Source organism: Schistocerca piceifrons, chromosome 4, assembly GCF_021461385.2.
Source record: "Schistocerca piceifrons isolate TAMUIC-IGC-003096 chromosome 4, iqSchPice1.1, whole genome shotgun sequence".
In the NCBI taxonomy this organism is placed as follows: Eukaryota; Metazoa; Arthropoda; class Insecta; order Orthoptera; family Acrididae; genus Schistocerca; species Schistocerca piceifrons.
In genome coordinates this window covers 467,639,653-467,662,226 of record NC_060141.1, presented here as the reverse complement: position 1 = coordinate 467,662,226, position 22,574 = coordinate 467,639,653, and the positions used below count along the sequence as shown (strand labels likewise).

Below are 22,574 nucleotides of genomic sequence, written 5' to 3'. Positions count from 1 at the left end.
AACAAAGCACTCCGTCTTAAGGGCCACGAGTGGCCTACCGGGACCATCCGACCGCCGTGTCATCCTCAGTGGAGGATGCGGATAGGGGGGGGGGGGCCGTGGGATCAGCACACCGCTCTCCCAGTCGTTATGATGGTACTCTTGACCGAAGCCGCTACTATTCGGTCGAGTAGCTCCTCAATTGGCATCATGAGGCTGAGTGCACCACGAAAAATGGCAACAGCGCATGCCGGCCTGGATGGTCACCCATCCAAGTGCCGACCACGTCCGACAGCGCTTAACTTCGATGATCTCACGGGAACCGGTGTTGGAGGACTAATTTCGAGGTGTCTGCTTTTCATCCGCTGTTCCAGACAGCCCCTGATATTCCCTATGGGTTTAATATCGGATGATTTAGCAAGCCAGTCTAGATGCGAGAGGGTGATAGAGTAGACTTTTGTCATCTTGGAGGACATTTGTGTGAACGACGCAATCATCATGAAATAGCAGATGAAAGGACAATACTTGAACACCGAGAATGTTGAACATTCTTCTTTATATTCTCGATAACCTGAATGTGTTCAAGGCATGTTACAGAAAACACCCCCACAACATCGAGGAACCTCTGGCCTCAGCACCATCCTCCACACACGCCTCATTGGGCTGACAATGTACTTCATCGGTTGCATCATTTCAAAAAGGCAAATTTACACCTCACAGGACCACACTCCGTCCGAGCAGGTCTCGGAAGGCCCAACGGTACCGACCGACCGCCGTGTCACCCTCAGCCGATAAGCGTCCCTCGATGTGTGTCTGGAAGGGCATGAGGATCGGACCACATTACGTGCCTCCATTCAGCTACTGCCCAGTTTCTGTGTTGTTTGGCCCACGGTAAAGGTGCAGCTTTATGTGTTGTGCGAACAACGACCTCACGCGAGGCATCTGATTCCAAATGTGTATTCCGAACGTCCTTCGCAGTCTTCAGCTGCAAAAAGGTTAGATGCCCCCATGTCTGTCGGGTTTGAAAACGACTGTCATTGAAAAGGCACCCGTCTCGGGCCCTTGTCATTTAGGATCTTCTTTCGGCGGTTGTTACTGGTACATTCCCTGTAGAACTGTCGGACAGTCCATGTTGATATTCCAACTAATCGGGTAATTTAATTCACAGTGTGGTAATAAGTACGTCCAAACAGGACAGTTCCTTTCTGCCATTCTGTCACGACTCCATGTCAACTCATATTACTGCGGCTGAGCCCATACAGCCGACTGCTACGCAGACAGACAACTCTTCACTACCTTTAGTGATTACCTTGTACCAATTCTACAGCCTTCAAAACGACCAGTGTGCTCTTTTATTGGATTGAGTAACATTTTTTCGGTGAGTTTACTTAGTCTTGTGCCCATTAACGTTTCCCCCTCCTCTACTCAGACTTGTCCATGCAGTGTTGTCATTTCAACACGATGTCCCGGAAACCTTCTATTGGATTTCAGTGCCGGATACGAATTCTGTTTAATGTCTTGAACGATGATAAATGGCCTTCTTTCTCGACCGAAAGAAGAAAAACTCAACTGGAGCAATGTCGGCCAAAAATTTAGCGCAGGAGAGAAGGGAAAAGGGGGGGAGGGGGAGAGCTGAAAAGTCACAAGATTTTTGCCACAAATCCCACGACTTTATAGAGTAAAGCAAGCTGGCACGTTATCATTATTAGGGATACATGAGTTATCTTGCAATAACTGTGGCCTACGTCTGCGAATTTTCTGGTACAACCTCTTCAAAACTCTTGCAATTAATATCTTGCTACAAACGAGATCTACATTTGTGAATTTTCTGGTTCATCCTCTTAAAAACACTTTACATAATGACGATTGATCATTTGACCTTTAGGGAAAAATTTGAAATGGAAAATTTCACTGCTTTCGAAAAAAGGACTGTTGTGCTATTTTTGAAGTGAAAGTCTTTCTTGCCAGCCACTGAAAAAATGGACCTCTTTCCGAATATCAAAGCTGTAAATTCATTTCTCGTCTCCTGCGATGATGTTATTTCATACATTTTTGGTCAACGTCATGTTGTTCGAGGAGTTACTAGCAAACAGTGCACTGAAGAAGCTTGTCTCTCCGTGACATCAACAACTTTACTTCTAGTCCGTAGGTCGTTGAGAAGGCGCATTGAGTTGTGCATTCAGGAAAATGAGCACTTGTTTGAACACCCCACTGAAGTGAACATTTAGCCATCAGAACACCCATCTGAGCACAGCCAACTATATACAGTATGTTGCACCCACTACTAAAAGTTTTAATATTTCTAGCTCTCTAACCAAAATTTATAGAAATCTGAATTAAACTGATGTATACACATTTTTTTTTAAACTCGTCAGCTGCATGATAGATAAAATGTTCTATTTAGTCAGCTGCATGATAGAATATTATATATATATATAACTCTTTGACTCACTAGGGTAGCGAGCGCGCTAACGCCCGGCGGATTAACGACGAGGGCCGGTGTGCCAGCCAGCCTGGATGTGGTTTTTAGGCGGTTTTCCCGCTAGGTGAATACCGGGCTGGTCCCCACGTTCCGCCTCAGTTACACGCGTCGCATTCATCTGAAACACGTTCGCACTGTTTCAAGGTTTACACTAGACGCAGACAGTTGGGGTACACTGATCCTGTCCTGGGGAGTACGCGGTGGCAGTAGGAAGGGCATCTGGCCATCCCTAACACTGCCAAATCCGTTGTAACCACGCCGACCCTGCGATCGCTGTGGGACTATGGCGTAAGCGAAAGAGTATATATAACTCTTTGCTGAACTCTTCGAGAATAACTATGTAAACTATTTTAAAAACTCCTCATAAAGAGTAACTTTTCTTACGTTTACCTATGTAAATAATACCCCTTTCACTTATTATTTTGTTAGTTACAAATAAAAACATTTTATCAGAAATACACTTTATATACGTATATGATTGAAAGTGATGTTTAGGACAACTAAGTTTTGATGATATTGTAAGTAGCTTCACCAGTATCACGTGTAGGTGCAAACTAATAGCTTTATTTGAAACTTTTATTTTAAGGGTGATTTTTCGGGTCAGTATTTTATAGCATTAATTATACACAAAATTTGCTAGATTATTACATTCCTATTGTTATCTTGTATTTGAGTAACAAGTATGTTTGCTTATAGTTGCAATAGTCTCTTGAACTGAAATACCTTTTTGTATAGATATTGATTTGAGACTTTTCTTCTTTTTTTACAAAAAAATGCAGTTGCTCATAGTGATACTAATAAACCAAGTCAAATATCTTAATGATTTCATTTCGTTTCATTTTTCAAATATCGGTAATTCATTAAAAAATGTAGGGCTCGATGGTCGAGTGGTAAAGCGGTTGCTTGGAACGCGATTGGTTGCGGGATCGTACCTGGTCAGATAACGGAAATTTTCACTCTACTTTTAATCTAGCCTTCACTTCTCAAAGATATGAGTATCCACCAGGAAGGGAACGTGATTCAGATTCCATCTTAAACTGTACGTTCACTTTGTCCAGTTCGATAACTGAGGTAAATTAGGGACACGCAAGGACCGAAGTGGCGTCCTATTGAAAGACATGCACCCGCCCCTGAGCCACACTCAATGAAATACACCGATCAGCCAGATAATTATGATCACCTACCCATTTGCCAGTATGTCCACCTTCGGCACAGATAACAGCGGCGATGCATCATGGCACGGAAGCAATGAAGCCTTAGCAGATCGCTGGAGTTAGCACCACATCTGCACACACAAGTCAACTAATTCCCGTTAATTCCGGAAAGAGCGACATGAGAGGTGACGCCACGTTCAATCACATCCCAGATGTGTTCGATCGGCTTCGGATCTGGCGAGTGCGGGAGCCAGGACATCAACTATAACTCGCCACTGTTATCCACGAATCACTCCATCGCACTCCTGGCCTTGTAATATGGGGCATTGTTTTGTTGAAAAAATGCCACTGCCGTCGGGAAACGTGATCGTCATGAAGGGGTGTATGTGGTCTGTAACCAGTGTATGATACTTCTCAGCCGTCATGCCGTCTTGCACGAGCTCCACTGGACCCATCGATGCCCACGTAAACGTTCCCCAGAGCGCAACAGAACCGCGGCCAAGTTGTCTCCGTCCCGCAGTGCAGGTATCAAGGAACTGTTCACCTGGAAGACGACGGATTCGCGCCCTCCCATCGGCATGATGAAGAAGATATGGAGATTCGCCAACCATGCAACGCTCTGCCGCCACACCAGTCTGCAGTGCCGATGGTCAAGTGCCCATTTCAGTCGTAGGTGCCTATGTATAAAATTCATATTTGGCCATCAGCTGCTTTTAATTTTAAACCCAAATATCAGTCGGTTTCAGTAGTGGACCATATTCATGGATAAGGATTAAAATGGTTCAAGCCATCACAATACATTGGTCATTACTTAATAATTAAAATTAAAAGCAGCTGAGGTCAAATACCCTTTAATACATTATTCGACGGCTGTTGACATTCACCTTCCAGAAATGTAAATACCTATGTCGTGATGTTAACATTGGCACATGGGTCGTCAGCTGTGGAGGCCCTTCGTTAGCAGTGTTCGGTGCTCTGTGTGTTCGGCACACTTCTACTCTGTGCAGCATTAAAGTCTGATCTTAGTTCCGTCACAGTTCGACGCCTGTCCTCTTTTACCAGTCTGTCCAGCCTACGACGCCCGACATCTGTAATGAGTGACTGCCCAACCTCACGACATCTGGACGTGGTTTCAACTTGGTTCCGCCAAGTGTTGAAGACACTCACCACAGCATTCCTAGAACACCCGACACGTCATGGAGTTTCGGAAATGCTTGTGCCGAGCATTCGGGCCATCATAGTCTGCTCTCGGTCAGACTCAGATAGACCGGGCGCCTCCCCCATTCTACACACGGACAGCACGCTCATTTACATTACATGCAACGTGCGTGTGCCTGATAAGCAGTCATTCCTTGCCAAGCTCAAATGGTTCAAATGGCTCTGAGCACTATGGGACTAAACATCGGAGGTCATCAGTCCCCTAGAACTTAGAACTACTTAAACCTCACTAACCTAAGGACATCACACACACCCATGCCCGAGGCAGGATTCGAACCTACGACCGCAGCGTTCGCGCGGTTCCAGACTGAAGCGCCTAGAACCGCTCGGCCACCCCGGCCGGCTCCTGGCCAAGTGACGCTGCTATTGCCTGGGCGGGTTTGTGTCGATAGGGGGTCCGTGGTCATAATGCTCTGGCTGATCGGTGTATATTGTATACTAAAATGTTCTACAGTTGAATAATACGCCTTAAATGTTGCGTTAAACGCTTTTAATTCGTAACTTTTCGTGAAATGCCGTACTTGCGCATTTATTATCACAAAATTTCCACCGGTAGGGTGCGCGCTCCAAAGGATCGGCTTAGGAATCTGCATGTCCTACATACGGCCTAGCATCTTTCCATTAATTGAGAGCATAACAGTTCTCCCGTAGAGCATTTCCGTTGGCTGAAAATGTAACAGTTCTCCCGCAGAATACTCAACTGATTAAAAAGAAACGCACAGAAGGATTAGGCTCTTTTCTCGATAAACAGCATCTGTGGGAGAGCATACAACTGCCGGCGCAGTGCAAGAGGGAGCCTCTCTTGTGACGGACTCTCGATGCAGGCCGGTTACGTACGAAGCGATTCGCAGCGAGTGGCCGGGCACCGGCTGACCTCGGGAGAGCTGGCCCCAGCCAGTCCGTTCTGCCAGCAGAAAGCCGACCGCCGTATCGCCATTCTGCGCGCTGCTTTCTGCGCTCGCCAGAACAGTGTCGAATGTCCTGCGCCTATCGCCTTTCGCGTGACTTAATTCTGATGCAACGGGAACACATGAGGCCGTAGCGTATTCCGTAGCAGCTGATGATCGGCAGCTGGCGCTTCGAGGTCTAACGTGGTGGGGCGCTTAGTCCATGACCAGTGGCATCTGGACTTACGAACATCGTCACTCAGCTGATTAACAGACAAAAAACGGAGACCTATAGTGTTTAAGTCTTTTATTTACAATTGAGAGAATATTTTGCAAATCTTAATACTGACCTCGCCGTTAGCCATTGCATATAAAATACAGAGTGACAAACCGGTTTCCAAAGTATTCTTTTGTTAAGTTCCCCTTTAATCAGAGAGAATGACATAAATACAGATTTTGTGAGCTGAAGGAAAGGCAGACCACGTCCAGGTCTTGTGAGAATCCTCACAATGTCTTGAATTCCCAATACAGAGAACTTGCTGTTAACAAAGACAGAAAATAACTGCCATTCGTACAAAAATAAGACAGTTGTACAATAGTTTACTATTTTTCGCACATGCCCCAAATTGTGTTGGTAAGAGTGAGGTTCAAGTCTCTGTCCTGCTATCATCGGGATTTAGATTTTTCCAAAATTACGTGCGGTGAGTACGATAAATACAAGACTTCTGTATTTTTAAATAGCAATTAATTTAAACAGGAATGAATAAAATAGGAACAAATCAGATTAAGCACATTTCTATCATAGTCACAATGCAATGGCTGTGATGCTGAGACATGTCGAATGTCGTCAAGCCTGTCACACATCTTTACACTAACACTAGCTCTTTAAATATTTGTCTGGAACGCACCGCTCCAGAATATAATAAAAACATAATTGCGTAGGCTTCCGCCGCCAGTCACTCGACATAAAAGTTTTCTGAGTTTGGTACCGCGTCATAATGTAAAAACTACTGCTGCTATAGAACAGCCAACGTTTCGGTCACGATTGCAGCGGCCTTCTCCTGGGTCTAATGGTGCGTTCTAGCTATGCAGTGTCCTTTATATTTTGTTGTTAGTGTTCACTGCGCATGCCATTACGTCATAATTTTAAAAAGGTAGTTAGTTTATTGGTCACTTAAGGAAGAAGGAGGAGAGGGAACTTTATTTTTAATAGGTTATTGCGGTGGAGGGAGAACGTAACCTCTGTTGTCCATTGGCTCTTGTGTTATGTGCCATGATTGGTGGCCACCGTCGAATGAGAAGTTTGCTGCTGTTTACCAACTGCTGGACGTCGGCCGCGCGGCGGCAGTTACTCGCCGGTAGTGCTCGTGCCTCGTGTTGACAGTGCGGTCTGTTGGGCTCTGATTGCTGGCAGCCAAGATGGGGCAAGCCTGAGTCCATCATCCTCCCTGTTCATGTTGTTAGGGTGTTTAAGTATTACTCAAGTATTTAAGTATTACCCAAACACCGTAATAAGATGAACAGGGAGGATGATGGACTCAGGCTTGCCCCATCTTGGCTGCCAGCAATCAGAGCCCAACAGACCGCACTGTCAACACGAGGCACGAGCACTACCGGCGAGTAACTGCCGCCGCGCGGCCGACGTCCAGCAGTTGGTAAACAGCAGCAAACTTCTCATTCGACGGTGGCCACCAATCATGGCACATAACACAAGAGCCAATGGACAACAGAGGTTACGTTCTCCCTCCACCGCAATAACCTATTAAAAATAAAGTTCCCTCTCCTCCTTCTTCCTTAAGTGACCAATAAACTAACTACCTTTTTAAAATTATGACGTAATGGCATGCGCAGTGAACACTAACAACAAAATATAAAGGACACTGCATAGCTAGAACGCACAATTAGACCCAGAAGAAGGCCGCTGCAATCGTGGCCGAAACGTTGGCTGTTCTATAGCAGCAGTAGTTTTTACATTATGACACTGTACCAAACTCAGAAAACTTTTATGTCGATAGTAAAAACAGACTAAATTCCTCCGTTCTTACCAAGGCTATCTCAGGTCGGGCGAATTCCGAAACTAGAAATCCCGTCACGACCCAATCTCCCGGTTGGGAATCCGTTTATCCCACTCTTATTTCGTTGAAGTTTGATTAAAGAGAACCAAACTATACAATCCGTCGAATCTTGAGAAAGCCTCCTACTTTTCTGTAGAGAAATAAAACGCATAAAAAAGGATTAAACGAGAAACTTTACTGGTTCTAAAAATGAGCTCATTTCTAGATAGAGCAATCTAGTTCTATCTTGCGTTATAGTAACAACAATGTGAAAACATGAATTCCTGTCTGTGCTTTATTACGACAAACAACAGAATAGAAAGGCTATTTCTGCAGTTGACGCAGATTATCTGTTAGATTCTAGGAATGTTAAAACTACATAAAAACCTACTCAGCAGTCATGACAGAAAAAAATAAAATAAAATCAACAAACAACTGTGCAATCTATAGCGTTCGTGGAGGTATATAAACGGAGACTGATTTCCGCAGTACAAAGCGAATTAACGTTTCCAGAATATTGTTGCTAAGAGTAATGAAATACAAACAAACTCAACCAGATGAAAATATAAAATGGGAATGGCAACATAAGCGCAGATTATCAACAGTTTTTTTTTAAGGATCCCATTCAGACCACCATTATTTAATCGGTTTGTTGGTGAAACAATGAAGACAGTTAAAAGAATCTGTGGGGACGAGGGTAAAGTGGTATCGCTGTTCCCTCTGAAAGCTAGAAGACTTTGGAGAAATCTGAAATGCAACGTATAGAGTGCAGGTTTAGAGACGAATAAATAAATGGCAAAAGAAATGAGGAGGAGAAATGAGTACACTATTAACTGAGGAACGTAAAAGCTGATGATCGTATTTCATACAAAGTACTCCTCTGTCATTAGGTACAAGCTGGTGCTTCGTCTACGATGTAAGCTGCAGTTAGTCGACCCGCAACAGCACCCCCTGTGTTCAGATCTTTCGCCAAGCTGCGGTCTTTTCACTTCGACACACTTCTCTGTGTATCCCAAGGGAACTTGGAACAGCAACTTTCTCCTACTGAACGAAAGTGTTTACCTGTTTCCCGTTTCACTGTATAAACATTCTCTGGAGTATCAATACAGTTTATCAGCGTGACTGTTGTACGTAAACTCTAGCTCACAAATTACCTTTAAACGACTATAATAGCAGCATACAGACAAAAATCAGTGATTTTCAGATCACTGGTAGATATTCACTACAGCCGCTTGAGAGTCGACCAAATTTGATAGCTGCGTTCAGCCGTTAAGGCGAAGTGATAGGTCACGTTACACTTTAGTGAAAACAGATACGAGAAAACAAAAGTGTTACTTGGATTCGCATTGAAGACACTGTCTTACTGTCAACTAGGATCTAACATCACCATTCAGTTGAATAAAATCGAACTGTTTTCGCTTTCCGATATTACAGATTGCCACGGGAGACTTCACCCGAGAGAAAACGATGCTCGAACCAGAATCTATCGGTTCGAATCTTAGTGGTGGAATCGACTGCATATCATCAGTGTTTGAGTGATAGACGAAGAAGAGGCTGTGACGTACCGCTTTTGATCACCAGACAGCTTGCCAATGGTACGGCTAAATCTGATATCCTTCCACACCGCCGAGCCTGGCGGTGCAGTGGTAAAACAGATGACTCTCATTCGGGACGACAGCGAGTCATACCACAACAACGGATTTAGGTTTTCGATTATCTCCCTAAATCTCTTATAGCAAACGCCGGTATGGTTCCTTTGATAAGGACATCCCCATACCGACCTTGTGATTCGTCTCTAATGGCGTCATTGTCAACGGGACGTTTAACACTAACCTTCCTTCCTTCTCCCACAGTGACTCGAACACAAAAACAGTGTTACTTTCTACATCAACATCTACCTCAATAGGCCGCAAGCCACCTGACGGTGTGAGGCAGAGGGTACTTTGGTACCACTAACTGATCCTCCGTTTTTCATTAACGAATGGCGCACGGGAAGAACGACTGTCGGTAAGCCTTTGTCTTAGTTCTATTTTCTCGACTTTTTTCGTTGTCGTCATTTCGAGAGACACGCATGAGAGGAAGTGATATGTTGACCGACTCTTCCCGAAAAGTACGCTCTCGAAATTTCAATAGCAATAGTGGGAAGAGGAAGCTTGCCTGTCATTTACCACGAGGCAAAAGTGGAATCTTGCGGATGCAAATACCTTGCTCCACGTAGGTAACCTTGGTGTAACAACTGGGATATACGTTGGATGTATCGGACCACGCGTGGAAATAACTAGTATCAGCGTTCCCTTTGAGGGTACGGTGAGCCCCTTGGCAGACCACACAGCAGTTACCCACAAAAGTGTCTGAAACTACCTTATGCCTTGTTTTCAGGATAATGTGGCGTTCTTAGTCAGTGTGAAATGTGCGGCAGAGTACCCGAATCAAACGTCCTTGGCGGTTAATCATTAAATGCGGTGATCGATCATCCAGATGTGGGCAGTAAGACCAGCGGTATCCTTGCTGCTATTCGGTACCAATAAATTAGTAGCGGATTTCCATCTCGTATTCGCTTTTATTTATAAAATATCTAGCTGTTACCTGCTGCTGCACTCGCATATAAGTAGTTTTTTTATGATGAGCGGCGGTGAGTAGGTAAGTAAAAAATAGAGATTCTGACAATTCCAAGGAGTTAAGGAACTCTGTAGTGTATGAAATGACTTTTTCAGTGGCCATAATATTATCGACGGACAAATATTCTACATTATGTGCTTCTAAAAATTCTAAAATTATTAAATAGCGTATAACTGAGAAGAAAATTTAGTACAAATTTTATGATATTTATGTGTGGAATAATTCAGCTGCCATCATGTGCCTGCGTATTCGGGTAACCATAACTCGCGATCTTTGCGTTGGCTGGGACAGGTGGAACTGAAGCGTGATGTCTCGTGTTTCAGAAAAGGTACCAGAAGCGGCACTTCTCGGCAGCGGCCACCACAACATGAGCCACGACAACCCAGCCTTCTCGGAGCATCCGTCGCACACCGATGCCGCCGATGCCTTGGTGAGTACTCGACATGTTGTGACTGAAGAGAGCGCAAAAACTTTAGGGTGGTTGCCCCACACACTTAACACCAACACAAGTCAGAAAATCCTTCGTTTTTTATTTTTAATAAAACAACGTTTTAGAAAGTTTCCAAGTCAGAAATTCGTAACAAACGTTGCCTTGTCTCTACACACACACACGAACTCGTCAGGTCATGGGCGGTAGCACGCTTTCAAATACCTGCGAACAATAGCGAATGGTTTTTGCAGGCTTCTGTAGCACAGTGATGTAGCGTCTCTGCATTAGCAAGGTCTTCTGCCAGTTAGAAAAAAGGCAACTTTTTTGCGTGGCCTGTGAGTGTCAATTATGGACTGAGATCAAGGAGAACGTGCAGGCCTTGGAACTGGTCGTCTTTCACCTACCTATCTGTCACAGCAGATACCATCCAATGCATCTCCAAGAAATGTGACTGAAGTGAGACGGTTCCCCATCGTGTATAGACGACTTGCTTTCTCTCATCATCTCGCATTAACTCTAGGACAAAGTTCAGAATAAAGTCATCGTATACAGTCACTCTAAAACGTGCTGGAAGAGCATGTGTATCTACGAGGCAACCAGATGCAATTCAACATCAAGTTGCTGCTGGTCTCTATCCTGAAACGTACCATGAAATCTTCATCCGCTTAAGAAATGTAAGTTTTCAATATTGTCTGTTAAATCGCTTCCAACAGTTGCCTCGTCTATGAAGAAGACTAAAAATACAGACCACATATTGACAAAGTGAAATTTTCCACTCTGCAGCGGAGTTTGCGCTGATATGAAACTCCCTCGCGAATTAAAACGGCGCGCCGGACCGGGACTCGAACCCGAGACCTTTGCCTTTTGCGGGCGGAAGTACAGCTGTGAGGACGGGTAGTGAGTCGTCCCTGGAGAGCTCAGCTGGTAGAGCACTTGGCCGCGAAAGGCAAAGGTTACGGATTCAGGTTCCGGTGTGGCACACAGTTTTAATCTGTCAGGAAGTTTTAACGGATTCAACGGTGACCGGCAGCTGTAAACCGTTACTCAAATTCGTTACGATACGGATACATGAACTGCGCGGGAAGTGCCGTCCATACAGTCATTATAAGAAGTATTACGTGTTACTGTGAATCCCGAAGGCGTAGGAGGTTTGATTCGTCCCTCGGGCATGGGTGTGTGTTGCCCATAGCGTAAGTTAGTTTAAGTAGTGTGTAGGCTTAGGAACTTATGACCTCAGTAGTTTGGTCCCATAAGACCTTACCACAAATTTCCAGTTTTCCAATCCCGAAGAATGGTTTCTTCTTAGTTTGGTGTACAAAGAGTTACTGGTCTAACTCGATCCATCATTTTTCAAGTTACGGATCTCGTTTCACGAGTAAAGTTTTGACATTCGGCTGTATTCTGTCTCTGAATGTAGCCTTACAGCGTAGGAGTCCATTACTGTTCATGGGGCCGTATACAAAAATCAGATCTATCTCCCGCAATTTAAACAGAACACATATTAGGTGTCTCACTACTACAACAACTATTACCACACACGTGGAACGGTCAAGACAGACTAACCTCAATAGCAAAATATCGCCATCGAAACTTCTATGAGTGCGTCAGCAGAGTGAATTGCAATAAATTGAAGACTTGTTGCTCAGCAGGCTGGGTATATTTGAAGAAATTCGTTGTGATGTGATTAACGGCAAAGGCTGTCTACATCTACATGGATACTCTGCAAATCACATTTAAGTGCCTGGCAGAGGGTTCATCGAACCACCTTCACAATTCTCTATTATTCCAATCTCGTATACGAGCGGAAAGAATGAACACGTATATCTTTCCGTACGAACTCTGATTTCCCTTATTTTATCGTGGTGATCGTTCCTCCCTATGTAGGTCGGTGTCAACAAAATATTATCGCATTCGGAGGAGAAAGTTGGTGATTGGAATGTCGTGAGAAGATTCCGTCGCAACGAAAGACACCTTTCTTTTAACGATTTCCAGCCCAAATCCTGTATCATTTCTGTGACGCTCTCTCCCATATTTCGCGATAATACAAAACGTGCTGCCTTTCTTTGAACTTTTTCGATGTACTCCGTCAGTCCTATCTGTCCAAGCTGAGTGTTTCTTACTTTCGACAAATTTGTACTGAACACTGGGCCGTCGTTAGTGACAGAACCAGAACATTCAAATATCATTTGGTTCTGCCGCTGGAGGTGGGAGCAACGCTCGGATTTCGTTTCCACGTGCATGTGGGTTATCACCCGCCATTTGTGTTCAAGATCAGCTGCAAGCGTACACTATTTCATTGTATCTTTTAAACTTTGTCTGGTTGTAGGGGTTCCCTCTCCTCATGATCTCTGAATAAGAACAAAACAATTCATCCCCTAGTTTCTAGTGCACAGAGTTATGTCCTGAAAATGTAGCACCTTGGAGTTATACAAGGAAGATGCAGCACTTTCTTGTTCGTATCCGGGAAGGAGCCTGCAGCTGTTCGATTCATTTTTAAATGCAGCAAGCTTTGAGAGAAGTTTCCGTTTAAATTTGAATCACGAGAAATGTTACACGTCACAATGTGACAGACCGACAACGTGGAAGCAGAGTGCGAACCTTCCCACCTCATTGTTCAGATAGTCTCGTCAGGCACAGAGGTTCTGCCGATACGGCGGCGGTTTGTTTTGGTAAACAGACGTCACTAAGACCATTGGCATTCAACGTATGGAAGCACAGTTCTTAATGACAGAGCCTCGCACGTGCGTTTAGCCCACCTGTCGTGACAATACGCTACTGCGGAGAACAAGTTTCAATCCTTCTCCTACGCCATCGTCTTTTTTCTTTTGGCACATTCGACACTGTGTAGTACAACGTACTCGAAAAGCCAGTTGGCCAAAACATAGCAGTTCAACAGTCATATAACCTTAATTACGCTCCTTCGGCTGCCGATTGTCAGATGCTGAAATCGAGACCTGTGTGAGCTTCTTACCGCTGTGACCTATAAACGCCTAATATGTCCATTGTCATTCAGGAAATCTACTTACCGTCTTTAGAATAACGCATTTAACAAGTAATGTACTAAATACAATTAAATTTTTAGATCAACTGTCTGGTTCTATGCGTGGGTGCATGTGTGTCTGTGTGTAGGGAAAGGGGGGGGGGGGGTTGGGCGTTCTCTCTCTCTCTCTCTCTCTCTCTCTCTCTCTCTGTGTGTGTGTGTGTGTGTGTGTGTGTGTGTGTGTTTTGGAGAGGCTGTAGCTGTAAAGGCGTTAGCAACTTTATTAACTTAATTCTTGGGAAGCGTAACCTGTTTATTGTTCCTTTGTGAGGCATCTTTATTAACTGCAGTGAATGTTCAAAGACCATCAACGTGTTTCCCTTATGGGACGTTTAGTTTTTAGTAGATAGATGTTATTGTCCTGCTCTACCAGCTGCGTCCACTCCCTTGTTCAGCATCCATTATTTGTACCTGTTAGCTGAATCCAGTGCCTTAAAGCAAGTGTTTTCTCGCTCAACAACTAGCTATAACAGGCGGTCAAACTTACTCCACAATAGTCTATATTCTATTTGTTGATGTTCTGCTGTTGATGAATGTAACTAAAAGATTGTAGGAATGCAGTTCAAGGTGGGGAATTAATCTTTTGGTACAGAAATGGGTCCCTGCAAAACGTGCTTCGTTGTTAAAGGTTTCTGGACCCTGTCAGTACCTTTTACCGCCCTTATTTCATACGTCACAGATATCGGTATTTATCTTTCCATACACATTGTGTAATTATCATATCAGACAATGCAGTTCAAGTCATCTGTAATCGCGAGCCATACTTTTGACTGATCACTAAGACTTTCCCGGAGGTGGGCAATATGAAGTATCAGATTCAAGGAGGAAATCAGCTGTCCTGATGCCGACCGATAGTGTTTTCTTGTTTCCTCATGCTGGACCAGAAAACATGACTCCATTGAAGCTGTCTCTTTGGAAACAGCCAATGCAAACGCACCGCCATTAAAAAGAAAAATTGGCCGCTGATGTGAGTTGTTTCTTAGCTTCTCTGAGAGGAATTTTCCAAGCCTACATTTATATTTTCAACTCTCCTATAAGAATGTCTAAAAGTAGAAAATAAATTGCTAATCTCCATTAACTGTTCGTTTCGAAAGGAACTTTTCATGGCTCTCACAAAATACCCAACGACAAACAAACAAATTGTTGCCGTCCTTGCTCAAAGTAACCCTTACGAGAAACAATGCGAATACGGGGTAATTTTGCTAATTGGGAACAAACAGCAGGAAACGGCCCGAACGACAAACAAACAAATGTGTTGCCACTGTTGCTCACAGTAAGCCTTAAAAGAAACACCTTAGTCCAACAACATATACACTGGATAATTTGCTAATTCGGGTCGAACAGCGGGTGGTGGTGGTGGTTAGTGTTTAACGTCCCGTCGACAACGAGGTCATTAGAGACGGAGCGCAAGCTCGGGTTACGGAAGGATGGGGAAGGAAATCGGCCGTGCCCTTTCAAAGGAACCATCCCGGCATTTGCCTGAAACGATTTAGGGAAATCACGGAAAACCTAAATCAGGATGGCCGGAGACGGGATTGAACCGTCGTCCTCCCGAATGCGAGTCCAGTGTGCTAACCACTGCGCCACCTCGCTCGGTGAACAGCGGGAAACAATCGTTGAGAGGATAAGGAGCAAAACAGGTCATATGGGCACATGGTTGAAAATTCGTTCCAAGGCAGATACAGGGTGACAATTATTGAACTATACAGTAAAATCGTCATAACTCCAGAACGGTTTGCGTAACGACGTTCAAACTGCACAGCTGGCCGCAGGACGCGATGGGAATTAGTACGCGCATGTGCACGTGCCTTGTTATCGTCGACCAATTGCACGTGAAAATGTCACGGTACAGCGGCGTGCCTGACCGTATAGCGCCTGTGGAGCCTACTATGCGAGCAGTAACAGCCCAACTGCGGCATAAGGAAGTTTGCGATCGAGTTCAAGCTGAAGACAACAGATCCAAGTGCGCTAACAATCGAGAATTTGATTCGCAAGTTTGAGAGGAGGGATAGTGTTCGTGATGAAAGTATTGGCAATGTCGGTCACCCAAAAAGGGTGAAAACGCCTGAAAACATCGACAAGACACGGGCTGTGTTTCAAACCAGCCGCAGGAAATCTATCAGACAAACTGCACAACACATGGGAATCAACCGGGAGACAATGCGACAAATTGTTGTTAAAGACCTGCATCTATTCCCATACAAAATTCAAACCCATCGATCATTAAGTCGCAGGGCCGTGGAACAGCGGTTGTGTTTCACCAGCACGATTATCCACAGAATTGACATACAGGATTTTGATGTGAATGTGGCTTGTTTTAGCGACAAAGCCCACTTTCATTTGGATGGGTCCGTCAGTAATCAAAACTGGCGCATTTGGGGGACTGACAATCCGTATTTCGAGATCGAGAAGTCTCTTCACCCTCAATGGGTGACTCTGTGGTGTGCAATGTCCAGTCACAGAGTAATCGGTGCGATATTCCTTGTTGGCACGGTGACTGCCGAATGGTACGGGAAGATTTAAGAAGATGATTTCATCCCCTTTATCCAAAATGATCCTGATTTCGACAAGATGTGGTTCATGCAAGACGGAGCTCGACCCCATCGAAGCAGGAGAGTGTTTGATGTCCTGGTGGAGCACTTTGGGGACCGCATTCTGGCTCTGGAGTACCCAGAGGCCACTGACATGGGCCTCTATTGACTACCATATTCTCCGGATCTGGACACATGTGACTCCTTTTTGTGCGGCTATATTATAGAAAATATGTACAGCAATATTCCAAAACCACTGCTGAGCTGGAAACAGCCATTGAGAAGGTCATCGACAGCATCGATCTCAGAATTTCGCTATTCGTCTGCGCCATATCATCGCCAATGATGGCAGGTTTATCGAACATGTCACAACCTAAATCCGAATATTTGTAGTGACGTTTACATGTTGAATAAAGTGTGTGCGCGCCGTTGTGTGTAACTAATTTATGTTTTTTTTTTTTTTTTTTTTTTTTTTACAGTTCAATAATTGTCATCCTGTACATTCGTTTGAAGGTGGTAATAAAAAATCTTTGACAGTTTAGATTTCAATAACTGAAAGCACATTAGAGGAAACATCAGGGAACTGGGAATGTTCTTTCTGTACTATTGTTTTAGTTTCACATTCAAGCGAGCAGTAAGCTGGAGCACCATAGCAGGCCGCTGTGGCCGAGCGGTTCTAGGGCGCTTCAGTCTGGAACCGCGCTGCTGCTACGGTCGCAGGCTCGAATCCTGCCTCGGGCATGGATGCGTGTGATGCCCTTAGGTTAGTTAGGTTTAAGTAGTTCTAAGCCTAGGGGACTGATGACCTCAGATGTTAAGTCCCATAGTGCTTCGAGCCATGTGAACCATTTCTGGAGCGCCATGCGGTAGCCACGTCACCCTTCGTACAACCAAAAGGACGCTTTCCAGCAGGGGAGGCAGTGTCACCCTGGAAAGTGCAGAAATGCCTCGTCTGTGAGGCGTTATGGAAGGATGACTGGTCCCATGAGATACGAGGGCTATGCGAAAGATTTTAGCAGAATGTATGAAACATAAATTCATTTGCAAAAAAACGTTTACAGCTTTTCAAAATACTCTCCATTAGCATGTATACAATTTTTCCATTCTCTGAAACCACTTAGAAAATGTCGTACGCTGCAAAGGCCTCTTCAGCTGATGAAAACTGCTACCCTCGAATTTTTTCCTTAGTCTTAGGGAACATAAAGAAGCCACAGGGGGCCAGGTTAGGTGAATAGGGGGGGATGGGGTAACACTCTCACTTTTTTCTTCTCCAGAGAGTCCATCGTTCTGGCAGCCCTGTGCACAGATGCACTGTCGTGATGCAGCAGAAGGTGCCCACTCTTGGACTTTGGATGCTGTGACTTCCATGTGGCGGTGACTTTTGGAAGACAATCGTACACGTACCATTCAGCATTGACTGTACGACGTGTGTTCAAGGTCACAGAGGTGAGATGCCCGATCTTTGTGAAAAAGGTTGCTACCATCCTTTTATCAGAGCTCAGACTTCGTCGAACTTTTGTGGGTGGTTCCTCCCCTGGAAAGCACCACACAGAAGACTGTCTCTTCGTTGACCCACGTTTCATCACCTGTGACGATATTGTAGGTGTCTTGGGACTTCCCTCCATTGAATTTTTCGAGCATGAAATGACACCAGTCCACTCTCGCCTCCTTTGGGTTTCTGTCAGGGAATGTGGCACCCAACGGGCACACCTCTTAGAAAGGCCTAAGTGACTATGAACGATGGTCTGTGCTGCTGTTGATCCAATATTTAGGGTCCCTTCAATGTCGCAAAATGTAGGATGTGGATCTTCTTTGATCATTTTCCTCACAGCATCAATGTTTTCATGAGTCACAGCTGTTGCTGGCAGACTGGGACGAGGTTCATCTTCAATTGACTGCCGACCCCTCGAAAACTCGCGAAACCAATTTTCAACTGTTGCCCTAGAAGGGGAAGCTTCACCAAAAACACGCAGCAAAGAAGAATGGCATTCTTCGGCACTTAAACCCTTTTTATAATCGTAAAAAATCATGGCGCGAAAGTCGCGGCGCGACAGCTCCATCCTGCACCATCTCTGACTCGGCACTGCCTGTGATTTCTTACCGCTCTGTGGGGGGATCACCTCTAGCCAGGGGCTGCGCGCGCAGGTCCCAAGGTCGAAAAACATCGCTCTTTCGAATGAAAACAACCCCATTGTCCTCCGTCTTACGGTTTACGGAATGCTAAAAACTTTCGGCATAGCCCTCGTAGCCGCCAATAATCCTCGCCCACAAACCGAGGTTGGTGGGTTGATTTGGGGTAGGGGACCAAACAGCGAAGTGATCAGTCCCGTCGGGTTAGGGAAGGATGGGGAAGGAAGTCGGTCGTGCAGGCCGGAGTGGCCAAGCGGTTCTAGGCGCTACAGTCTGGAACTACGCGACCGCTACGGTCGCAGGTTCGAATCCTGCCTCGGGCATGGATGTGTGTGATGTCCTTAGGTAAGTTAGGTTTAAGTAGTACTAAGTTCTAGGGGACTGATGACCAAAGTAGTTACGCCCCATAGTGCTCAGAGCCATTTAAGCCATTTGAAGTCGGCTGTGCTCTTTCAAAGGAACCATCCCGGCGTTGGCCTGAAGCGATTTAGGGGAACTAGGGAAAACCTAAATCAGGATGGCTCGACGCGAGTTTGAACCATCGTCCTCCTGAATGCGAGCTCAGTGTGCTAAACAAATTGAGGATTGAAACTTCCTGGCAGATTAAAACTGTGTGCCCGACCGAGACTCGAACTCGGGACCTTTGCCTTTCGCGGGCAAGTGCTCTACCATCAGAGCTACCAAAGCACGACTCACGGCCGGTACTCACAGCTTTACTTCTGCCAGTATCTTGTCTCCTACCTTCCAAACTTTACAGAAGCTCTCCTGCGAACCATGCAGAACTAGCACTCCTGAAAGAAAGGATATTGCGGAGACATGGCTTAGCCATGGCAGAAGTAAAGCTGTGAGTACCGACCGTGAGTCGTGCTTCGGTAGCTGTGATGGTAGAGCACTTGCCCGCGAAAGGCAAAGGTGTCGAGTTCGAGTCTCGGTCGGGCACACAGTTTTAATCTGCCAGGAAGTTTCATATCAACGCACACTCCGCTGCAGAGTGAAAATCTCATTCTGGAAATTGAGGATTAATCGGCGCAGATGGTTCACTGCCACCAGACCATGGGAATTTGCTGTAGCCCACGGGGGGTATTGTGAAAGCTGATGCTACCACCTATCCTAAAGGTAGCGTCGTCTGTCAACAGGATGGGGTCGTGCTGGCCTGTGGGAGATGAACCAGCGACAATGCAGTCGCCGAGGAGGCATGTTCGTAGGTAATTCGGCCTCCATGCGTTCTAAGTGTTAGGGGTAGTGGCAGCTGTCGTCAAGAATGTTCCACACGGGCGTTCGAGTTACCCCATGCTGGTTAATATCACTAGAACAATATGCTAGAACAATATGACGCAACGTCACCACTTGAGTCGTCTGTGTAAGCAATGCGGTATTCAGAACACTAAAACTAAAACTTCAGTGATTGCTTACTGGAGAAAGGATAGAATCTGAACCAAAATCTTCGTGGGCAGAACAATTTTAGAACAAGTATAATCTTTGAAATTTTCAGCCTCTCATATTGGTATGCTAAGTAATATAATACAGTATACCTTAAACGGGAACCTTTTGTAAAATATGAAGTGCAGATATGAAGTTTATGATAGGTATAAGAGTTTACTCAAGAACAGACAACAGACGAATCAAATCGTGTGAACGAGGTGAATGTAAAATAAGTAAATCTTCTAGTACAGTGTTTTCAGACATCTACGATGAAGCCGTCGAATTGTGTTCATCCAAAAGAATGGCTCGGGTGATAGTGCTGTTTTCACTAAATAAAGCTGCTTCCACAGTTTCGATACAGCAGAGAACTTGCCTCGTACGAGAAGAATATCTTCTCCTGTGAGCCTGACTTTCTGACTTACGCCTTTCCTGGCGACGATCTTTTGTTATATCGTAGTGATTAATATTTTCATACGAGGCCTGCGACACGGCAAGATATGGCTAAAACATTGCCTTGGATACCAGTACCAACATCGATCATCTTGAAGGTGATCAGATTACTGCATGGATTGGCTCTCTCACACATCCATAGCTGATGTTCACCTCTCATGTCTATAACAGCTGATTCTCCACTTTTCCGACGCTAATTATTTCAGCAGAGCCACGTGTTTATTTGCAGCTCAATCATATTACCGACAACACAAATCAGTAATAAGCGCAGAAGTAGCCTATCTCTCACTATATCAGTCTGTCATGTATATCAGGCTGTGTGCTGGTGATGTCAGATGATTGAGTTAGTCATAACGACGTGACATGTTTGTGGGCGATACGTGAACAGTACCAGTGACTGACGGACAATACAATAGCGTATGCAAAATCGATGTCAGAATTCGATGTTTTGATCAGAAAAGTAAGCAGGAGGCAACGCAAAGCACTGAAAATAGCCATCAATCGTTTCAATCAAAATGTCGAGTACTTTCTCTACCCTGGGCAGCTGTATTTCTATTTGCTGATTTGCTGAAATAATCAGCAACCAGTTGCACATCAGAAATTTTATTCCTTTCCCGGTTTCGGGCACCTAGTGCTCTTTGTCAGAAGTTTATAATTATCACTTTCTTTGCGAGTGTAAAAAATAAGTAGAAGTGTGTAGCATAATGATGTGGCCATCCACATAACGACAGCAGTATGCTGCATACATGTTCTTACTTTTGACGTTAGCAAAGAATGGCATAGTTAAACTTTTACCAGAAGCTGGTAAGGGAATAAAACTTCTTTTGTGTAACTAACTGCTGATTATTTCAACAAATAACATATGGACTTAGCAGAAGTAAATTATTTTGCTTTTAAAAAGATAAATGTTAGGAAAGACTAAAGTAAATCTTTGAGCTGGCCAGTCTGCGGATGTTTTTTAGGCGGTTTTTCACCTGCCTCGGCGAATGTGGGCTGGTTCCCCTTATTCCGCCTTAACTACACTATGTCGACGATTGCTTCGCAAACAAGTTCTCCACGTACGCGTACACCACCGTTACTCTACCACGCAAACATAAGGGTTACACTCGTCTGGTGTGAGACGTTCCCTGGGGAGGGGGGAGACCACCGGGAGCCGAACGCACAATAATCTTGAAAGAACGGTTCGTTGTGGGGCGGCGGAGTGGTGAAGTGGACTGCGGTATTCGTCGTGGGGTTGTGGACCACTGCGGCTGTGGCGGGGACGAAGCCATACTGCACGCAAAGGAACATACGTTCTATCGAAAGCGTTTACACTCGACACATCGTTGCAAGTAGATGCAGCTGAAAAAGTAGATTCTATCTTCCCAGATTTTCGACATGTGCTATTATCGGCTAACACCCAGATCACAAGCTTACGCAATGTTTTCACCGGTGTGCGATCGGCTCGAAAGATATTTCACTAATAAAACCCATTACGATATAAAGAAAGGGGACTGTTCAGCAGAAGCTAAAGCAACATCACATGTGTTCAAGCAATAGGACCGCTAATTCTCTCAAGTGATATATCAGACAGCGTTTATGCAGCACAACCACATTTCGCAATGACGATGCTGTTTTGTACAGTAAACTAGTCGCTACACAACCGTAAGGAAATGCACAATGACTTACCAATGTTTCCACTTGCGTCAAGAATGGCTGTTCTCTTTAAATGTGGATAAATTCAAGATAATGCACACAACAAAAAGAATTGATGAGTATGCGACAGTAAGTCAAGCGAAAAATTCTGGGTCGGCCGAGGTGGCCGAGCGGTTCTAGGCGCTACAGCCTGGAACTGCGCGACCGCTACGGTCGCAGGTTCGAATCCTGCCTCGGGTATGGATGTGTGTGATGTCCTTATGTTAGTTAGGTTTAAACAGTTCTAAGTTCTAGGGGACTGATGACCTCAGAAGTTGAGTCCCATAGTGCTCAGAGCCATTTGAACCATTTTTTGAAAACTTCTGGAATCTTTCAAATAGAATGGCGGGTGGCAGTCAGGCTGATATCCCACCATTGTCTGGGGCGCGTCCATCCACTTCTTACAAGAGTACGTCAACGATATTCAACGCCCCGTCTCGTTGCCCTTGATAACAAGCCATCCTGGGCTTACATTCCAGCAAGATAATGCCCACCCTCACACAG

At 44.9% G+C, this 22,574-nt stretch overlaps 1 protein-coding gene across 2 annotated transcripts in view; it reads left to right on the top strand.

The window, feature by feature from the left end:
• LOC124796403 (proton-coupled amino acid transporter-like protein CG1139) overlaps positions 1 to 22,574 on the top strand; it is a 457,844-nt gene that overhangs the window by 407,005 nt on the left and 28,265 nt on the right. For both annotated transcript variants that reach the window (XM_047260579.1, XM_047260578.1), the window contains exon 2: positions 10,717 to 10,823. In XM_047260579.1, the coding sequence (XP_047116535.1) occupies positions 10,761 to 10,823 (63 nt within the window). In that variant the 5' untranslated portion in view covers positions 10,717 to 10,760. The remainder of the gene's footprint in view (positions 1 to 10,716; positions 10,824 to 22,574) is intronic.